General features: G+C 48.1%; 1 protein-coding gene across 6 annotated transcripts in view; it reads right to left on the bottom strand.

Annotated features, from left to right (window-relative positions):
- The window catches only part of LOC123762743 (REST corepressor 1), a 177,230-nt gene that overhangs the window by 127,021 nt on the left and 28,438 nt on the right, over positions 1-21,771 (bottom strand). For all 6 annotated transcript variants that reach the window (XM_045749492.2, XM_045749496.2, XM_045749493.2 and 3 more), the window contains 2 exons: positions 14,750-14,964; positions 2,295-2,408 (listed from right to left, as the gene is read on the bottom strand). In XM_045749492.2, coding sequence (XP_045605448.1) covers positions 2,295-2,408; positions 14,750-14,964 — 329 coding nt within the window. The remainder of the gene's footprint in view (positions 1-2,294; positions 2,409-14,749; positions 14,965-21,771) is intronic.

Genomic DNA, 21,771 nt, shown 5'->3' with positions numbered 1-21,771 from the left:
TTAGCCGTTTTGCCTCAATTAAGTTCATTTTCAGCTTTTCTCTGTCTTCCTTGGAGAGGTCTTGTCTTATTGACCAAGATTTGCCAACCTCATCACTCTGCAGTTTCCTGGCATTTCTTAGCACTTCCATCATGTTTTTCACTCCATTAAAGGTCACCCTTAAGGGGCGGTTCTTTTCTTTCTCATATTTTCCTATTCTTCTAAAATCACTGACATTTTCCTTTGAGCCTTCTCCTAAACCTACTATTTTCTCTATGATTTTCATCTCTTCTGCCGCTCGGTCCACCCTAGATGAAATTTCCTTCTCTAAACATCCAAAAATGATTATGGACTTAGTTCTATCTGCAGTGTTTTGTACCAGTTTACTGTTGGTAACCAGTTCTTTCCTAATTGCTTGCCTAATTTCTGCTTCTTGTTGGTCATTTCTGGTTTTGACTTCCGAACACACTTCTTTGATAGTCTCTTTCTCTTTTACAACTTCAGCATATGTCGCTTTTATTTCTTCTTTATACTTTTCTAGTTCTTTATTCACCTCCTCTATGTGAGTTGTCAGTGAAGTTTCCAGTTGGAGATCCTTACCTAACTCTATGTTAGCCCTTAGGCTTGCTTGGAGTTGTTCACCATATGAGTCTATCTTCTTGTTTATTTCTTCAAAGTCACCACACTTCACTTTCCATGCCTCATTTTCTTTCACTAGTTCCTTGATTTGCTCCTCCTGATTTGTTACCTTGTCTGTTAATGCAGTAATAATCTTACCTTGTTGAAGCATACTCCCTTTTAGAGTGCAAAGCTCACTCCAAAGAGCTCCATTGTCCTCTTCTAATTTAAGCACTTTTTCTTCATACTTCTTTTGCATGTCCTCAATTATCTCTAACCTGCCAAGAACACCTCCTTTCCTTATATCTTGTGTTGAGAATCCTTTGAAACCATCATCTGATGGTGTGTCTACCTTCTCAGTGGGGGTGGTGGCGGCGGCCATCTTTGATTTTGTTCTAGACCAAAACAAGTTCTAGTTCTTTGTGTGTGTGTGTGTGTGTGTGTGTGTGTGTGTGTGTGTGTGTGTGTGTGTGTGTGTGTGTGTGTGTGTGTGTGTGTGTGTGTGTGGTTGAACTCTGGCTCTTTGGTCCCGCCTCTCAACGGTCAATCAACTAATGTACAGGTTCCTGCGCCTACTGGGCTCTATCATATCTACATTTAAAGCTGTGTATGGAGTCAGCCTCCACCACATCACTTCCTAATGCATTTCCATTAGAAAACCCAAGAAGACACTGAAGCCAGAGTGACAATGGCAATCTCAACACACATCAAAAGAGAAATGATGGTGGAGCAACCTGTGAGCCGTGATCTGCCCCCTCCTCCCCCCCATGCGAGGGGGAGGGTGGGACAAAAGAGCAGGCATTGGTTTATAACATTTTTTATTGTCTGGTTATACAGTTTGGGGAGTTGCATGACCATTTTCATGACTGCAGGTCTCAAGAGGCAGCCAGATGTGGTTTGTTTTAACTCACTGACTTTCTGGGTGTCTTCACTGGTTACCTTGCATTGATTTTGGGGCTCAACGTCCCCGCGGCCCAGTCCCTGACTAGGCGTGGTTGCATAAATGAATAACTTGACACTTTCGCATGCCCAGCAGGCCACCCGCATTGCACTGAAAGGTAGGCCGGGCATTGCCAGTGAACACACAACCCAATGATAAAACTCTTTCACTCACAATGTTTATACTTAATAACAATAAACAAAAATGAATGCACGACGCCGAGAGCGTCATCCCCCGAACTGCGTGTATTCTTTTGATGATGCTGAAAACGTTATAAGCATACCAAAGTGACTTTGTTCTGGCTCTGGGTCCCTGTTAGGCCAGAGAACTCTGCGATTGATGGCACCTACATCGGAGATGGTAGCTTTAGGGAGCCACAAGGGCCTATCCCCAGAAAAATGCAAGATTCTCTATCATCATATACATGCTTTCTATCACTAATTGGCACTACAAAATTGTGAAGAAAACACAACCAATTAAACACCAGTAAATATAAAACATAACATTGTACAGTATATATAATATCATTTTTATATAGATACCCAACACAACTTGGGGCCTAGTAGTACTGTAGCTTGCTTTATAAAAATACCATCAAAATACTGTGCAGCCAACATATTACTCTTACAAAAAATACAACAAGCAATCTAGCCATACAGTATATCCAATATATAACTACAGTATACTGTACTTGAACTAATGTACAACAATCACAAAATATATGCACAGTACACGTATAATATAACTTGTCCAGTACCTGGAGTTTGGCAGTGTGTTTGCGAGCATGTCTGTCAATTAATGAGCTTCGTTGACGAGTTTTTTTCCACAGGTAGTAATATTTCACCAACTGTGCTATGGACTTATCAGGTAACTGAAAAATAATGTAAACAAATGAAACATTAAATATTTTCCTTAAAAGTATAGTACTAGTGTCAGATATTCAAGGCCAATGTTATAGAAAAATTTTAATTGTTAAAACATGTGTTACACATAAATTTATTAACCACTGCACTGCACCACTATTAAATTTAACAAGGCCCTGGTGTACAGGAAGAACTTATTCTCCCAATTGTTTTCTTCTTATATTGTTAAAAATCTGTGCTCTGAGCACATAAATATATTAATCAATGAAAACAAGCACTTACTTTTGGTACAGCAGAGAGGATGGCCGATGACGTCAAGGCTGGGGTGACTTGACCGATAACTTGCTGAAGTGCTCGCACGGGTCGTTCAACACTCAAAGTTGCCACAAATATATTTGCGTTCAATCTTTTCAATGCATTTTCATTGTTTCCTAATTTACTTTTAATGTTATCTCATGTCCATGTGTGTGTATTTGACAATATTTACAAAATAGGACATTCATAAGGTTACAAGGAACTGTGAAATTCGTGTCACTAAATGTTTACTGTCCACTAATAAAAAAACCAGCGTTGAATGCAATGAAAAGTCATTTTCTGGGCGAGTCCCGGAGGCTCCCTGGAGTTAACTACCCAAAGATATGGAAAAAACAGGGACTTACCCGGGAGGCGGTCCGTCCTCACTCCTCAACGCGAAGTCGAGACAACTGGCTGCAACCACCGACCCAATGCAACGCAGGCCCACCTAGGCCCAGGAACATTCACCAGGTAGCAAGCAGTCAGGACCCTGTTCAATCTCCAAAAACCCCGGGCCCGAATGTCCATCCAAGACATGTTGGCAAAGACGGCAGCCAAGGCAGCAAACTTACGAATGTCGTGGGCCCGGGGAAAAAACGCAGGCTGCCTACACATTATAACCCTGCGGATGACCTGAGAGACCTGAGCCCGGGAACCGGGAAGAGAAACCGGATCAACCCAGAGCTCATCCCCGGCAAACGAAGCCGTGGCGCACAAATAACGGCGGAGAGCTGCAACTGGACACAACACATGATGCACCCCCGGCCTGACCAACCAAGCATCAACTACCCACGGCCCCCACCGGAACGAAGCTGTCTCATTCTTCGCCAGAAAAGAGGGAAGACGGCTGCAAGCAAATAAAACGACCACCAGAACCAAAAAAGCAGAAACCTCTGCGCCAGAGGAGAGCATGAAGCTCTCCAACCCGACCGCCAGAGGCCAATGCCAAAAGGAAAAGAGCTTTAGAAAAACAATCCCGAACGGATGGGGCCACAACAAACTGAGGAGAAGAGAGAAACGAGAGTACGCGGTCCAAGGACCAAGACGGCTCAAGCGGCGCAGGAGAAGGCCGGAAGTGAAACAACGCACGAGACAGCTTGCGAAACGGGGCAGAAGTAACATCAACACCGAAAGTAAGCTGAAGCGGCTCCACCAACGCCGCATGATACAAGGCAATTGTATTCGGCATAAGATGACGGTCCTGAAACAGCCAAGAGAGAAAGGACAGCACAACTCTGTCAGAGACCGAAGAATACCGACGCAGAGATAGGAAAAACCGGAAGGACCGCCAGGAAACTTCATACTGCCGCTGAGACAAAGCACGTAGGTGGGAGACCAATAACAAAGCCACCTGCACACCATACAAGGTTTGATAAACCAGAGTAAAAAACACCAGACGTCGAGTCCAACAAGAAATTGGGAGTCAGAGGCGCATGTGCCAGCCATGGTTGCTCACTCAGAACTTGGGCAATACGCAGCCCTGGGGAATGTTGGGAATTTTTTCCAGATGACTGCCACTCACTGGATGTATCAGGCGTCCATCTCGTACCCAACTTACCATACACCCATTTTGGCTCTTTCAATATCCTGGCATCGCTTACGAGTTGGGTTGTGCACTGCTCATAGCCCGTGTCAGGTCAGGTGGCACAGTGCAGTAGTTAGGTGAGAATGTTTACATCGGTACTGGAAAATAATATATCAATCACCATTTCTGTTTCACAATCACACAATACAAAGAATTTCAGTGCAAATCTCTGTCGTTTCAATGGGGTATACTGCTTGAAAGCAAGAAGTCCTTTGAAAAGAGCTAGCGATTCATCAATTACTACATTCTGTCTTGATACAAAGTGATCTTGGAACTTTCCTCTCACATCATTGAATACTTTTGTCACTTTCCAAGAGGCAATCATTTCAGTCCACATTAGCACTGCACACGAACCTGTTTTGTGACGTGCACTTGTTGAAAACTGGGGTTAGAAGAATACTGTCTTTATTCCGATAATCCTGCATGACATGTTTCATGACATGTTTCATCATCATGCACAAGGCAAGAAACACATACATTTCAGCCACAGTTGTCCTTTTCCAACGTGTCATACGTGAAGCTTGTAATAGGCCATATGCAATGAGTTACACTGCATACCTGTTGGTTTCCTCAAAATATTTCAGGTATGGCTCATCAATATAAACCATAAAATATTCACTCATTCATATTGTCACCAGTATGCAGGAAAGTGGGTATAACACCAACTCTGTATCATCAAATGTAGGTATTTCGGGTACAAAATTGTCACAAATTTCCCACACAAGTCCACCCATGTACTGCGCCAACACCACAGCTCCGTTTTCTTGTAATAAAACTCCATTGGCAAAAAGATGAAGCTCTTCTAGATTGTATAGGAAGCTGACCATGAAAAGTTGAAGTGGAGGCCACACTGTTGTCAGTGTCCTCATGGGTGACAACCTGCCGGTGCTTGGCTGAGAGATTTACTGAGACGGCAAATCTTGGTCTGGTAAAACCACCATGATACCCGCTAACACTCGGTTCATCTATGCTGCTCACATCAGAACTAATGTCACTGAACTCAGAAAAAGACTTATCTCCTACACTATCACATTGTTCAGGAATGACAGATGGCACAGGTGGTGATGATAATGGCAGGAGTGCTGGCCTCCAATGCCACAACAGGGCTGGCGAGAGCTGTGTACAGTACACACACTCCCTGTATCCTCATCATCCGTGTCAGTATCACTCGTATCCAATACTTGCGTCAGGCCTTTACTGGGCTTTGGGTCGTCAACATCACCATCATGTTCCTCTTCATCATTTCGTCTTCACATACTGGTTTTTCAACCACATGACCCAAGGGAGAACAGGAGGTCAAAGCATGTGCACCAGCCATAGTGGCTCACGTGAAACTGAGCCTAACTATGACCGTGGGACATATTAGGATTTTTTTTTTACAAAATGGCGGATGCACACTATAAGCCTTGGGCCTTCAACTAGTACCCAACCTACGGCATGCGTCTTTTGAATCTTGTGATATACTAACAAACATGATATATAGGTGCATGCACCCCCCCCCCTTTCCCCATAATATCACGTGTGCAGTACAGTGGTTAAAGTGTAATGGTAGAAAGATGTGAAGAGGTAGTTTCTATTGAAGATGATCAATGCAGCAAAACTGTCAAGATTTCAAAAACTGTGGAAAATCAATATTTCTTTGTTGATTACAGAAGCCTTATTTTTCTTTTATGCAATATTATTTGATAGGCACTCTGGAGTGAGGGCAATAACTACAATTTTTTTTAATCCTATTTCATGCTCAGTCTCATAGTTGAACTGTAACAATAACTAACCAACCTCCACTTTGTTTTACTGTATAATACTCTGACTTCACAGTTCTAAAAAACCAGTGTTGAATGTAATGAAACGCAATTTTCTAGGCGAGTCCCAGAGGCTCCCCGGAGCTATCCAGGCTGAATGGGCGTGTATAACTTTGTGGCATCAGTCAATGCATGGAGCTCTTGCCTACCGGGGACCAAAAGCCAGAACCTGGCCTCCTCTAGAGGCGCACGAGGAGCAATGGCCTATAGAGACCCCCCCTTTATTATTGGGAGCATTCTAAGTCTGCCATCGACCGGGATAGGCACCCAGAAAGATGGGCAACCCAAAACAAACCCCTATTCTGGTAAAACTATTGCAACTGAAGACCGAACAAGAGGATAGAACTCTCCAAACGAAAACTAGCAAACAAGCATGACATCATCACGTTGCTGCACCTCCGTCTAAGCAACCTCCCCCTCCCCCTCCCCAGGAGAGGGAAGGGGCAGCCCCAGACCTAACCGCTGGCGACCCCAGCTACAGTTTTTAGGCTGGCTGTCAAAAGCGCAAAAAACACCGCCGACTGGAGGGAGGGAGGGAGGGAATCCGGGAAACCTCCGGGACTCACCCAGAAAATGGCGTTTCATTACATTCAACGCTGGTTTTCTGGGGGGAGCCCCGTCGGCTCCACAGAGCTAACTACCCAAAAATAAGGAAAAACAGGGACTTACCCGGGAGGCAGTTGTTCCTCACTCCTCAATGCGAAGTCAAGACAACTGGCTGCAATCGCCGACCCAATGCAACGCAGGCCCGCCTAGGCCCAGGAACATTCAACAGGTAGCGAGCGGCCAGGACCCTGTTCGACCTCCAAAAACCCCGGGGCCTGAATGTCCACCCACAACATGTTGCCAAAGACGGCAGCCAAGGCAGCAAACTTACGAACATCATGGGCCCAGGGATAGACTGCAGGCTGGCTACATTTAATAACCCTGCAGACAACCTGAGAGACCCGAGCCCGGGAACAGGGAAGACGGAAAACTGGGTCCACCCAGAGCGCTTCCCCGGCAACCAAAGCCGTGGCGTACAAAGAACGGCAGAGAGCCGCAACTGGACACAACACATGATGCACCCCAGCCTGACCAACCAAACATTAACAACCAAAGGCCCCCTCCAGAAGGCAGCCATCTCATTCTTCGCTAGAAAAGAAGGAGACAGCCGCAAGCGAACAAAACAACCACAGGAACCGAAGGAGCAGAAACTGCTGCGCTGGAGGAGAGCGTGAAGCTCCCCAACCCAACCCCCAGAAGCCAATGCCAAAAGGAAAAGTGACGTAGAAAAACAATCCCGAATGGAAGGGGCCACAACAAACCGAAGAGAAGAGAGAAACGAGACCACGCGGTCCAAAGACCAGAATGGCTCAGGCAGCGTGGAAGAAGGTCGAAGGTGAAGCAACGCACGAGACAGCTTGCAAAACTTAGCAGAAGTAACATCAACACCTAAAGCAAGCTGAAGCGGCTCCGACAACGCCACACGATACGAGGCGACAGTATTAGGCATAAGATGATGGTCCTGAAACAACCAAGAAAGAAAGGACAGAATAACCCTATCAGAGACCGAAGAATACCTACGTAGTGATAGGAAAAACCGGAAGGACTGCCAAGAAACTTCATACTGCCGCCGAGATGAAGCACACAGGTGGGAGACTAACAACAAAGCCACCTGTGCACCATACAAGTGATGGTAAACTCGAGTCAAAAAAACAGACGTGAAAAATTGAGAAGACCGAACCAGCCTCGTACCGGGCTGGACCGATCTGCTGAAAGAGGCGGAGCCGCAGGAAGACCCATCGGGTTCGGACACCGAGCAAGCAGCACCTGAAACCAGGGCTGGGCCAGCCACCACGGAGCCAGAAGGACAACCCGACCCTGGTAAGTCTCCAAGCGAACCAGGACCAGGAGCAACAGCTGAACCGGGGTAAAGAGGTACAGGTAACCCCACCTCGCCCAGTCCTGCCTGTAGGCATCGACCCCGACGGCCTCGCAGTCAGGGAAGGGCGTCACATATACTGGGAGACGACTCGACCACGCCGACGCGAAGAGATCCACGTCTGGAGTCCCGAACGTCTGGCACAGCCAAATGAAGACGGCATCGACCGTCCATTACGTGGAAAGGGGAAGAAAACGGGACAGGCCGTCCGCCAGGACATTGGACCCCCCCCCCTCCTTTGACATGAACCGCTAGGAGAGCCAAACCCTGAGAATTCAGTAGACGAGTCACCCGAAGTGACCAGCCTCAAAGAGCCAAGGACCGCATCGAAGCCCCATGGTTCAGACAATGAACCACCGGTAAACAGTCCGAATTGTGCTGAATCATCGATCTGCAAGCGACTAGAACCCTCCGGTGCGATAGCCACACAGCCACGAACTCCCATACCGTGCTGTGAGCCCGACAGATATGGGCCCCACTGCCCCTGGCCGGCCTGGTGAGAACTGGTCACAAAACCCCAGCCAAGAGACGACGCGTCCATGTACACATCGAACGAGAGCTCGGGTAGGCGTCAAGGAACTGAACCCCGAAAAACCCGGAGAGGAAGCCGGCGACGCAGCAACCGACGCAAAGCCCCAGGAGGCCGAACCCAACGATCGCAAGAAAGGTTGTCCCTGAAGGAACCAGAACAGCCGAAGAAGCCTCACCCGACCCGTCAGGTTGGCCATCATGGCAAAGTTCAGGCTCCCGCACAAACTTTCGAGCAACCGCCGCATGACCCGGAACCCCTCAGAAACAGGCGAAGGCAGGACCGCAAGCGAAACAGAGCCGCCGGAGGCAGAGACAAGGAAGCGGTGCGAGAGTCCCAAAGCAGACTCGGCCAAGACCGAACCTGAGAGGGTACCAGATGAGACTTTCTCCAGTTCACCAAGATCCCGAACCCGGCGAGCTGGGAAAGCTGCTCTCCAAATCCCTGGAGAGCAGACACATGGACCGGCTGGGAGCCCAAACCAGCCAGTCGTCGAGATAGGCCAGAACCCGAATACCTAACAGATGCAGGCGGGCCACCATGACCTGAGTAAGGTGCGTAAAAACGTAAGGCGCCAGATTCAACCCGAAGGGAAGACAACGAAAGCGGTAACCTTGATGCTCCACAACAAAACCAAGCCAGTCCCTGAACCCCGGATGAACTGGGACGTGCCAATACATGCCCTTGAGGTCCAGGGACACCATCCAAACACCCAACTCCAAGAGAAGACGGACCTGGGACAGAGTGGTCGTCCTGAAGGAGGGGCAAGAAGCCCATGGGTTCAGACGGGACAAGTCCAGAATGAACCGGAAGTCCGTGCAGTCCTGTTTCGAGACCGGAAACAGGCGGGAAACCCACCTGAGGGATGCCCTCATTTTGACCACACCCAAGCGAACCCACTCCGAGATGACCTGATAGAGTGCAGGGGAAGAGGCCTGCCCCGCCAGCCCCTCCCCCCTCCCCCCGAGGGAGGAGGAGCCACCCAACGCCACCACAGGCCACACAAAATGACTCGAAAAGCCCACAAATCGTGGGACCAGGCGCGAGCAAACCAGGAGAGAGACCCCTTCCCCCATCGCCCCGTCAATGGGACGAACCATGAAAGGGCCGACGTGCCTTGCGAGAACCCAAGTGGCGAACAGGGTGATCCCCGCGCCGAGAAAGCAACAGCCGTAACTGAAGGCTGCGCCAGCCCCGAATCTGGCATCAGAGACCTACCCCGACGAAAAGACCCCCGAGCCCTCGCACGACCTTTCCGGGAAGGCCTCCCGCGAGCCCCTGGAGCAGCAACAACTCAGACATAGGTCGACAACTAACCCGAGGCCGCCTGCAGGTACTGCACCACAGCAGCCAATGGACAAAAGGGAGAAGACAAAAGAAGAGCCAGGGCCCAAGCGGATTAAAAAAGAAGAAGCCAGCACCACCTGACGACACGCGAGGCAAGAAGCATAGAACCGCGAAACTGCATCACGCAGGATGGGCGCGAAGAGTTTCAAGAAAGCAGACGACGCCTGCACCTCAGAGGGCAGCGCACCGGACCCGGCAGCGGCCCCAAGCGCCCCTACATCCAACTCAAGCCAATCCGAGGACAGCTCAAGGAGGGAAAAGAAAAGCAGGGCTGAAGCAAGCAGGCCACTAGCTCGCAACTCCTCCGCAACCAAGGCAGCCGAAAGGGAAGGAACCTGCACGTGAAGTTGCACGACACCAACATCCCGCAGAAGGGCAGGAGCGAACAAACAAGCAGTAAGATGCTAGAAGTCGCTCCCCAGGAAAACCTGGAACGCCGTAGAAGTCTCTCGCCACTCAAGCGCGCGGGACCGATAGAACGTGTGCCAAGCCTCCAACGAAAAGAGAGGACAGTCTGCCAACCAGGACGAATCTGGAACTCCATAATGAACCAGAAGATCCGTACACAAAGGAACGCGGATACATCACAAAAGCATAATCCGGGTTGCGCAGGAAGTAAGCCGCCAAGGCTTCCCGCACCTCCGAAGATGAAACACGGGAAGCAGGAAACCTCTGGAAAGACGGAACCGAAGAACCGTCTTTTCTACCCCCACCTGGGTAGAAAAGCCCAGGCGGGGTCCAATGGGACCCAAGGCCCCCAAGCCAACCCCTCCCCAACCCCAGGAACCTCACCCTGAGGACCTGGGGCCGAGCCATCCTCCTGAATCCCCACCTCTAAAGAAAAGACGTGAGCAGCCGAAAAAGCAGGAACGAAGGGGGTCCACTGGCCAGACCCAGAAGCTCCGGTAGAAGGACCAGGTTCGAATGCCTACACCGCAGCCCCAGAAGGAGACACCCCCGAGACTGCCCGAGTCTCCAAACCAACTAAACCCTACCCTGATTCAGAACCAGCGCCCAATCTACCAACAAAACTTCTATAGCTAAACCCCCAGGACGTGTACACTCACGAGGGCCAAGGAGGGGTGGACCACCAAAACAAGGTAGATGGATACAATAACCCCAAAAACAGAGAAAGGGGACAAGGGCAGACCCCTCCCCGCCACCAGGCGAAAAACAAGAAAAGAAAAACCTCGCAAGAGGACAACATACCCGGGTGGAACAGAACCGGCCGCTGTTATTGGGGAAAACTAGCTGTGCAGTACCCTGCGCCCCTGCCAGTGACGAAAACTACCCCCTACCCAGAGACAAACAAGGGCAAGAAAAAAAACAGCTGACCCCCAAGGGCGGCCAAATACCGAGCAGTAAACAGCTCAGCGGAGGTAGATCCCGAGGTGACTTGTGGAAGGTGGCACCAAGCCCCAAGGGCAGTACTTACAGGGCACCTAGGGAAGGAAACCCTAGGAGCATGCAGCCCGAGTACCATAGAGTATCACTCCTGGCCCACTCACCACTGGAAGGGACAGCTCACACCACAAGGCCAGAACTGTAACAAAACACTGGAGCCAGAGGCACGACTGCACCAGACTCCCATCAGCCAAGAACTGTAGGATGGGTCGCTGGCGGTTAGGTCTGGGGCTGCTCCTTCCCCCTCCAGGGGGGGGGGGATGTGCGCAGACAGCGGCACAGCAACGTGATGGCTGGTTGACACCTGGTTGAGGGGGTTCTGGGAGTTCTTCTACTCCCCATGCCCGGCCCGAGGCCAGGCTTGACTTGTGAGAGTTTGGTCCACTAGGCTGTTGCTTGCAGCGGCCCGCAGGCCCACATACCCACCGCAGCCCAGTTGGCAGCCCAGTTGGTTTCCTCCAATGTACTTGGAAACTATCTAGTTTCCTCTTGAAAATGTCCACGGTTGTTCCGGCAATATTTCTTATACTCGCTGGGAAGATGTCGAACAACCGTTCAACAACAATGACATTATGCTCGTTTGCTAGTTTTTGTTTGGGGCGTTCTGTCCTCTTGTTCGGTCTTCGGTCGCGATAGTTTTACCAGAATAGGGGTTTGTTTTGGGGCGCCTACCTTTCTGGGTACCTATTCCGGTGGATGGCAGACATAGAATGCTCCCAATAATAAAGGGCGGGTCTCTATAGGCCATTGCTCCTCGTGCCACTCTAGAGGGGACCAGGTTCTGGCTCGTGGTCCCCGGTAGGCATGAACTCCATGCATTGACTGATGCCAGAAAGTTATATCCATTCAGCCTGGATAGCTCTGGGGGAGCCGACGGGGCTCCCCCCCAGAAAGTAAATTTAACAATTTACAACCATTACTTAGGTGACTGCCTATCATTGTAAAAGTGAAAACCAAAAAGTATAGCATTTGATTTTGAAATATACTGTAATGCCAACAGTTTCAACTCTTCCTCATAATAATAAACTAAAATGTTTTTACAAATGAATCCAATGTACTAATGTATAACCTAAAATTTAACTCCTTAATGAAATCCTATTGTTGTAAATTATGTTTCATGAACTTTTAAATACAGGTTTTGGTCTTATCTTCTGATATATTGATACAAGAAGCAATCATTAAACTCATAATTTGTATTACTGTATTTAAACTGCTGGTTTTAGCTTGGAAATGCTGGATATACTATATATTCATGATCAGCCTATCACAGTGGGAAACTGGGCAATGGTGAAGGCAAACAAACATTGAACAAATATACTTTACACCTGCTCAACATAATCAAACCACCTCTTTCTAGTTTGAAGTCAAGATATGTTAGATATGTTAGTTTCAAATATAACTAATAAATTATAAACAAACAAATGTAAGAAACTGGATAATACTAATGGAAATATGTAACTTGTAATGAATTAAATGTTACCCCAATAACCTAGCATTGAATGTAATGAAATGCCATTTTCTGGGCTAGCCCCAGAGGCTCCCTGAAGCTATCCAAATTGGCATGTGCCATATTACTTTGGTGTCATCAGTCATGGGAGTTCTGTATGCCCACCGGACACCAGAGCCAGAACCTAGGTCCCCTCAGAGAGGTGCAGGGAGCACTGGCCATTATGAGCACTCTTCATTTAGAGTATGTCATGTCTGCCATCCACCTGGGAGGCCACCCACAAAGATAGGTGAACCAATACAAACCCCTAACTGGTAAGAATTGCAACCTATGTCTGAACACAGCCAAAGAACTTCCCCCAAAGAAAAAAAAACAAAAACAAGCATATCATCATCATCCAACAAGCGTGCTTGCTCAATACCACCTCCCCCCCCCCCGATGGGGGGAGGGGGCGCTATCACAGTCAATCATGATATAATTAATACCGATATCTGCTCAGGCAAACGGGCAGCTCACCACCTCAGTTCATAGAATGATGAAAACCGCCGACCGGAGGGAGGGAGGAAGGGAGGGGTGTCAAGGAGCCTCCGGGGCTTGCCCAGAAAATGACGTTTCATCGCATTCAATGCTGATTTTCTGTGGGGAGTCCCATTGGCTCCCTTAGCTAACTACCCACAGATAAGCAAAAGAGGGACTTACCTCTAAGCGGAAGCCCCGCAGGTCTCAAGACAAAGTCGAGACACCAGGCCGTGACAGACATCCCAAAGCTAAACAAGGCTGGAGCGGGCTTAGTACCCTACCCAACTTAGGGTACCCAATGTACCCTAAGCACATGCAGCCCAGGGTACTGAGAACTCCTGGCCAACTCACCACCACATACAACTGGCACAGCCACAAAGGCAAAATCCAAACAGGAAAGGGAGGCCAGAAGTTACGTCTTAACACCAGGCACATCAGTCAAGAACTGGGGTGGTGAGCCGCCTGCTTGCCTGAGTGGGCTCCCCCTCCCCCCTTTCAGGGGTTATCATGAGATGATTTCGGGGCTTAGTGTCCCCGTGGCCCGGTCCTCTACCAGGCCTCCACCCCCAGGAAGCAGCCCATAGCAGCTGTCTAACTCCCAGGTACCTATTTACTGCTAGGTAACAGGGGCATTAGGGTGAATGAAACATTTTGCCCATTTGTCTCCACCTCTACCGGGGATCGAACCCGGAACCTCAAGACTACGAATCCGAAGTGCTGTCCAGCCAGCTGTCAGGCGCCTCAGGGAAGGGGGGGGGGGGTGCTAATGAGCAGGTGCGCAAATTGGATGACGATTTACTTGTTTGTTTATTTTTTTTGGAGGGAGTTCTTTGGCTGTGTTCGGATGTAGGTTGCAATTTTCACACGTTGAGGGTTGGTATTGTTTGCCTATCTTTCTGGGTGCCTTTCCCAGTCAATGACAGACTTGACATACTCTAAATGTGGAGTGCAAAAATGGCCATTGCTTCCTGCGCCGCTCTAAGGGGACCACGTTCTGGCTTTGGTCTGCAGTAGGCATACAGAACTCCCGTGACCAATGACACCAAACTGGGAGTAGGTAGGTAGTTTCTGGGAGCCACAAGGGACTCTACCGAGAAAATTTTAAATTATATTCCCTTATTATTTTAAATTACAGTATGCCCAAAATATTGTGCATAATTAGAGGCATTATATAATATACAATTACTGTACTGTACCTACTAAGTAACCACTGTAACATGTTCCTTTGTACATCTGACAAATAATATAAATAAAAAAATATAAATAAAAATGACAGTGCTAAAAAATCTGCCTGGCTTGGTGCCTTCTTTTGATAATTACTTACATACTTCCTTGTAAATAAAATACTGCTATTACTTCATTATTACAGTATTATTATTATTATTATTATTATTATTATTATTATTTACAAATAAGATTCCACATCCCACACTAACGTCATGCAACTTTAAAAAAAAAGTCTTGAATAATAAATTACTATAATAATAAACAATCATACCATTTGTCTAATTCTATGAAAACTTTTGCCATGAAACTGGAAGGCTTGTTCAAAAAGAACTTTATCTTCCGTGGTCCACTCATCTGGGAAGGGTGTAAAGTTTGCGAGGTCTGCGGTTGCCTTCTCGAGGTCGTGGCGGTGCCAAAACAACATGCCGAGAGCTTGCTCGGCATTATACCCGTATTTATCTTTCGCTAGCCATATGTACTGTTCAACTGGGGGGAAAAAAAAGTCAAATAAGATGCTAAAATCAAATAAGATGTTAGTCTAATTAATAATATTAATAAGACAAATATCAAGGACATGACATTTATTTAGTGTAGGGAGCCACCCTCAGACTACTGCCTAGGTTACTAAAGTACTTTATTCATATTTAGATAATGACAGGTGGAAAAAAAATACTTAAATATTGTTCCATATAATAATACCATGTACAGTAATTTAAAAGAAATACTGTATTTGCATGAATGTAAGCCACCCCAATGTAAGTACCAAGGTGAATTTTTGGACATATAGTACATTATATCATACAAAAATGATTGGCCTATCAGTTATAACCTACACCTTGAAATTGTCATTCAAAATCATATTCAAACTTACTCTTAATGCAAGAGATACCTATAGTAGAGTACTGTTATATGGCTGCTTAAAAAGATAGCTTTTATTGGCTAAGTTCTTTTTTAAAATTATTATACACAGGTTTTTATAATTACAGTAAAGAAGTTACTGTAATTATATGCAAGTTACGGGACAGAGTATTTATTTCATTTAAATATCTGGGACTTGCATGAAAATGCTGAAGTGTTGGGAGCCCAGGAGTAATTCTGCACTGTCCATACCAAGACCTTGACTGTTGTAGTCTCTCGAATAGTGAGAATGCTTCCCAAGATTGCCATTTGCAAATTTATCATTATGAAAAAAAAAAAAAAAACAGCGTTGAATGTAACGAAATACAATTTTCTGGGTGAGACCCGGAGGCGCTCCCGGAGCTATACCGGGCTAATGTGTATATACAGTATTAGCCTGTGGCAACAGTCAATCAATGGAGTTCTTCGCCAACCGGGGACCACGAGCCATAGGAAAGGTAGGAATACCAAAACAAACTACAGCTGGTTAAAAATTGCAAACCAAAAGCCGAACGAGCGAACAGAACTCCCCAATCAGAAAACATGCATGACATCACCATAACCGCCACACTGCTGTCTACACCGTTTTCCTCTCCCCAGGAGGGGGGGAGGGGAAAGGGGGGCCCTAGACCTTCCACGTCAGCTACCCAACCCCAGTTCAGAAGCTGAATATCCAAACGCGAAAAAAAATGGCAACCAGAGGGAGGAATGCCAGGGAGCCTCCGGGTCTCACCCAGAAAACAGCGTTACATTCAATTACATTCAATGCTGGTTTTCTGTGGAGAGACTACCTAACCAAACAAAAAGTAAAAAAGGGACTTACTCGGGAAGCAACTGCCACTTGCTTCTTGACTCAGTCAAGACAACTGGCTGCAACCTGCGACCCAAGGCAACACATACCTGAGAGGAACGAAGAACATTAACGAGGTACCGTGCGGCCAGGACCCTGCTCGACCTCCAAAATCTCCATACCAAATGTCAGCCAGGACATATGACCAAAAACAACAGTCAAAGCCTCAAATTTACGAATGTCGTGGGCATGGGGATAGACCGCAGGCTGGCTGGACTGAATAATCCTGCGGACGACCTGGGAGACCTGGAGCAAGGAAGGGAAACCGGATCAACCCACAGCACGTCCCCTGCCAGAGGCCATGGCAGGGGGGCATTGCATGGCACGCAAGTAATAGATGAAGAGTTGCAACTGAACACAAAACATGATGCACACACCCAGCCAAACCAACCAAACAACAACCCACAGACCCCTCCGGAAAGCAGCAGTCTCATTCTTCGCCAGAAAAGAAGACGGCTGTAAACAAAATAACCACCAGGATCGAAAGAGCAGAAACCGTTGTGCCGGAGGAGAGCATGAAGCTCCGACTCCCAGAGGTCAATGCCAACAAGAGCCTTAGAAAAGCAGTCCTGAACCGAAGGGGTCACCACAAACTTTGGAAAAGAGAGCACTTGGTCCAGTAACCAGGATGGCTCAGGCGGTGCATGAGCAGGCCGGAGGTAAACCAATGTCCGAGAAAGTTGTGGAACAGAGCAGAAGTGACATCCATCCCAAATACAATATCGTGTGGGGGCCAGGTAACCTGGTGGATAGCACACAGGACTCTTTAATTCTATGGCGCGGGTTCAATTCCCGCACCAGGCAGAAACAAATGGGCAAAGTTTCTTTCACCCTGAATGCCCCTGTTACCTAGCAGTAAATAGGTACCTGGGAGTTAGTCAGCTATCACGGGCTGCTTCCTGGGGTGTGTGTGTGTGTGGTGTGGAAAAAAAAAAGTAGTTAGTAAACAGTTGATCGACAGTTAAGAGGTGGGCCGAAAGAGCAGAGCTCAACCCCCACAAACACAACTAGGTGAATACAAGGTGAAGCGACTCCACCAGCGCCGAACGATACGAGGTATGCCACTAGGTTATCTTGAGATGATTTCAGGACTTAGCGTCCCTGCGGCCTGGTCCTCGACCAGGCCTCCTTTTTGTTACACATTCCTAGGAAGCAGCCTGTAGCAGCAGTCTAACTCCCAGGTACCTATTTTACTGCTAGGTGAACAGGGGAGGAGCATCAGAGTGAAAGAAACTCTGCTCATTTGTTTCCGCCTCCACCAGTGATCGAATCTGGAACTTCAGGACTACAAATCCGAAGCGCTGTCCACACAGCTGTCAGGCCCCCTCAGGTGAGGCAACAGTATTCTGCGAAAGATGACGGTCCTGAAACAACCAAGAGAGAAAGGACAAACCAACCTGATCAGAAACCAAAGACAACCTATGAAGAGACAGAAAGTGTTGAACGGAACACCAGGAAACTTCTTACTGCTGCCGAGACAAAACATCAACGAAGCTACCTGATCACCATACAAGTGGTGATAAACCCATGTCAAAAAGACCAGACGCAAAAATCAGAGAAGAAGATTGTACCAGCCACGTACGGACTGGACCGATCTGCTGAAAGAGGCGGAGCCGTGGGAAGACCCCTCGGGTTCGGACACCGAGCAAGCAGCGCCTGAAACTAAGGCTGGGCCAGCCACTAAGGGGTCAACAAGACCACTCTCCCCTGGTAAATCTTCAACCGAGCCAGGACATGGAGTAACAACCAAATCTGGGGAAAAGGTACAAGTAACCCCACCTTGACCATTCTAGGCGAAAGGCATCGACCCCGATAGTCTCGCAGTATGGAAAGGGTGCTACGTATACTGGAAGATGCCTCAATTAAGCCGACACAAAGAGTTCCACCTCCGGCAAAGCCAATGGAATGAGTCAGCAGACCATTCTGTGGACAGGGGGATGAACCGGGACAGGCTGTCCACCAGGACATTGGACACCCCCTGGATATGAACCGCCAGGAAAGCCAAACCCAGAGAACTCAGCAGACAAGTCACTCGAAGCAACAAGCCCAAAAAATCCAAGGACCGCATCGAACCCCCTCGGTGCAGGCAATGAACCACCGGAGCAGTCTGAATGTTGCCGAATCATCACCCTGCGACGGACATGAACTATCCGACACGAAAACCACACCGCCACGAATTCCCACACTGTGCTGTGAGCCCAACAGAAGGAAGAACCCCACCACCTCTGGCCGGGCTGGTGAGCACTGGTCACAAAACCCCAGCCAAGAGACGACGCTTCTGTGAACACATCAAGCGAGGGCTCGGGTAGGCGCCACCGCAGCAGCCAACACAAGGTCTGAACCCAGTGATCTCGAGAGCAGCGGAAGGGACGTCCCCGAAGGAACCAGAACAACCGCTAAAGCCAGATCTGACCTGACGGATAGATCACCACGGTGAAGCACTCCCGCACAGGTGCACGAACAACCTACGAGTGACCCGGGTGTGACACAAAAAACAGCCGAAGGCAGGACTGCAGCCACAGCAACGCCGCTGGAGGGAGAGACAAGGAAGTGGTCCGAGAGTCCCACACAAGACCTAGCCAAGTTCGAACCTGAGAGGGAACCAAATGGACATCCTCCAGTCCACAAAGAACCCGAATCCGGTGATCTGGGAAAAGAACCAAATTCCTAGCGAGTAGGCAAGCGAACCGGCTGGAAGCCCAGACCAGCCAGTCGTCGAGGTAAGCCAAAACCCGAACCCCTAACAGACGCAAACGGGTCACTATGACCCAAGTAAGGCGTGTTAAAATGCAAGGCGCTAAATTCAAACTGAAAGTTTGCCGCCCCCACAACAAAACCAAGCCAGTCCCTGAATGTGCGGGATGCATATTGGCACATCCCGAGCCAGTCGGGATGTGCCAATACGCGTCACGGAGGTCCAGGGACACCATCCAAGCACCCGGCTCCAAAAGCAGCCGAACCTGGGACAGAGTCGTCATCCGAAAAGTGGGGCAAATGACCCAGGGGTTCAGGCAGGACAAGTACAGAATTAACCACAGATCCACACAATCTCATTTCGGAACTGGAAACAGGCAGGAAACCTGCCTGAGGGATGCTGTTGTATCGACCACATCCAAGCATACACACTCCAGGATGACCCGACAGAGCAAAGGGGAAGAGGCCTGCCCACCAGCCCCGAACCCCACGAAGGAGGAGGAGGAGCCACCCAACGCCACTGTAGGTTGGAGGAAACGACACAAAACGCCCACAAATCATGGGACCAGGTGAGAGCAAAGAGTGCGAGTCTCCCCCATCAATCGTAAAAGGGGCTGGCCCCGAATCTGACTCGATTGACTTACAACGACCAAAGGAACCCCGAGCCCTAGTGCTACCCTTTCAGCCAGGACCCCAATGCCCCCCCCTAGACATCTGACACAGGCCGGCAATTAGACGAAGTCGCCTGCAGAAAATGCACCATTGCATACTCTTCAAACAGCATAGGACAAAAAGGAGATGAAAATCTAAGAACCAGGACCTAAGCAGATTCCAAAGAGTGGACAAGCACCTCCTATCGGCACGCGAGGCGAGAAGCAAAGGACAGACACCGCTTCCTTCAGAATTGGAGCAAAAATATTCAACACGTAAGCCGACACCTGAGCCACCGAGGCAAGCGCATCGGATACTGGCCCGGAACCTAGCTCCTTCACATCCTCCTTGAGCCAGTCCAAAGACAGCTCCAGCAGGAAAAAGAAGTGCAAGACCAAAGCCAAATGCCCACGGGTGCGCAAATCCTCAGTGACTAGGGACGCCAAAAGGGCGTCCTGCACGTGAAGCTGCACCTGTCCGACATTGCGAGGAAGCACAGGGGTGAACAAGCATGCATTGAGGTGCTCCAACTCGCCCCCCAGGTAAACCTGAACTACCGTAGTTAATTCCAGCCATTCAAGCACGCAGGTTCGACAAAACGCATGCCACACCCCCAATGAAAAGAAAGGGCAGTCTGCCAGCCAGAAGGACTCTGGCACCTCGTAATGCATCCAGTAAAAAAAAAAGCGGGGCAGCCACACGGCATCCGGAAAGGCAACCAACTTAGCGCGTTGCAGCAACCAAAACTTCGCATGCAATGCTGAAGCTGCCTGCACCCAAATATCAATAGCAGTGGACTGGGTGAATTGGAGTACAAGTAAGGAACACTACTCGCAGGACTACAGGTCAAATTATTATTATTAACATGTTTGTTGACAAAATTAATTACAATTTGGGTCAAAGGTGTCATTGACCTAACAGGCAGCATGACAGAGGCAAAAAACGGTGAGTGTGGGCGAGCGAGGGCCCTTAGGCTGGCTGCTAAGGGAAGCCTAGGCAAGGTATTGCTAACCAGTTATCCCAGAACTACCAAACAAACAAACAAAAGCTGAACCTCTGCTACGTGTGCAATCATGGGGGACCTCACGGAGGGCCACCAAAATAATATAAGTGGTCCCACAGCTACACCAGGCAAAAGAAAAGAAAAGAAAAGAAACACCCTCACAATAGCACAACGTCTCCAGGAGGAACATAACTGGCCACTACGCGTATTATAAGGTGTTACCGATATTATTACCGATAACACATTAAGATTGTTTGTTATGTAACCTTCTTAAATTTAAAATACAAATAAATATACACTATCAAAATGACAAACATATGAATAAATAATTATAGTTTCAATTTATAATCTAGTAAATGATTCAATGTTTATTTCTTATTTCATCCTATACAGAAATTTTGATTATGATAAATTTAGAAGGTAAATTGCATAATTCATATTTACAAAATAACAAATTACTGTAATGTTACTGAAAGGCCTTACTTCAATATTAAGGCCTTACTCTTGAAGTAGAAACATGAAAAATACATAAGCTCGGTGAACTGAATCCGTCTATATCCAGCAGGATAAATAAATACGTACAGCCAATAAATTTATAGCAATGGCAAGGTGAATAATGCATTTGAAACAATTAACAATTGTTCAATAATTGTTTAATAATTATTTTAAGAACTATGTCTTACTGTACTGTATTGTTAAAAAAAAACAGCATTGAATGTAATGAAACACAATTTTCTGGTCGAGTCCTGGAGGCTCCCCAGAACTATCCAGGCTGAATAAATGTGTAACTTTCTAGCATCAGTCAAAATGTTTGGAGTTCTTGCCTACCGGGGACCACGAGCCAGAACCTGGCCCCCCTCAGAGAGGCACGAGGAGCAATGGCCTATAGAAACCCCCCTGTGGTTGAGAGCATTCTATGTCTGCCATCAACCGGGACAGGCATCCAGAAAGGTAGGCGCCCCAAAACAAACCCCTATTCTGGTGAAAATATTGCTACCGAAAGTCAAACGAGTGCACAGAACTTCCCAAACAAAATTATCAAACTAGCATGACATCATCACGTCGCCGTTTGTGCAACCCCCCTCCTCGGGAAGGGGAAGGGGAAGCCCCAGACCATCCGTGCCGGCGATCCAACTGGCAGTTCTTAAGCTGGATGTCAAAATACGCGAAAAACACTGCCAACCAAAGGGAGAGAGGG

This window comes from Procambarus clarkii, chromosome 27 (assembly GCF_040958095.1).
Source record: "Procambarus clarkii isolate CNS0578487 chromosome 27, FALCON_Pclarkii_2.0, whole genome shotgun sequence".
Taxonomy (NCBI): Eukaryota; Metazoa; Arthropoda; class Malacostraca; order Decapoda; family Cambaridae; genus Procambarus; species Procambarus clarkii.
This window is presented reverse-complemented; position numbering and strand designations above follow the sequence as displayed.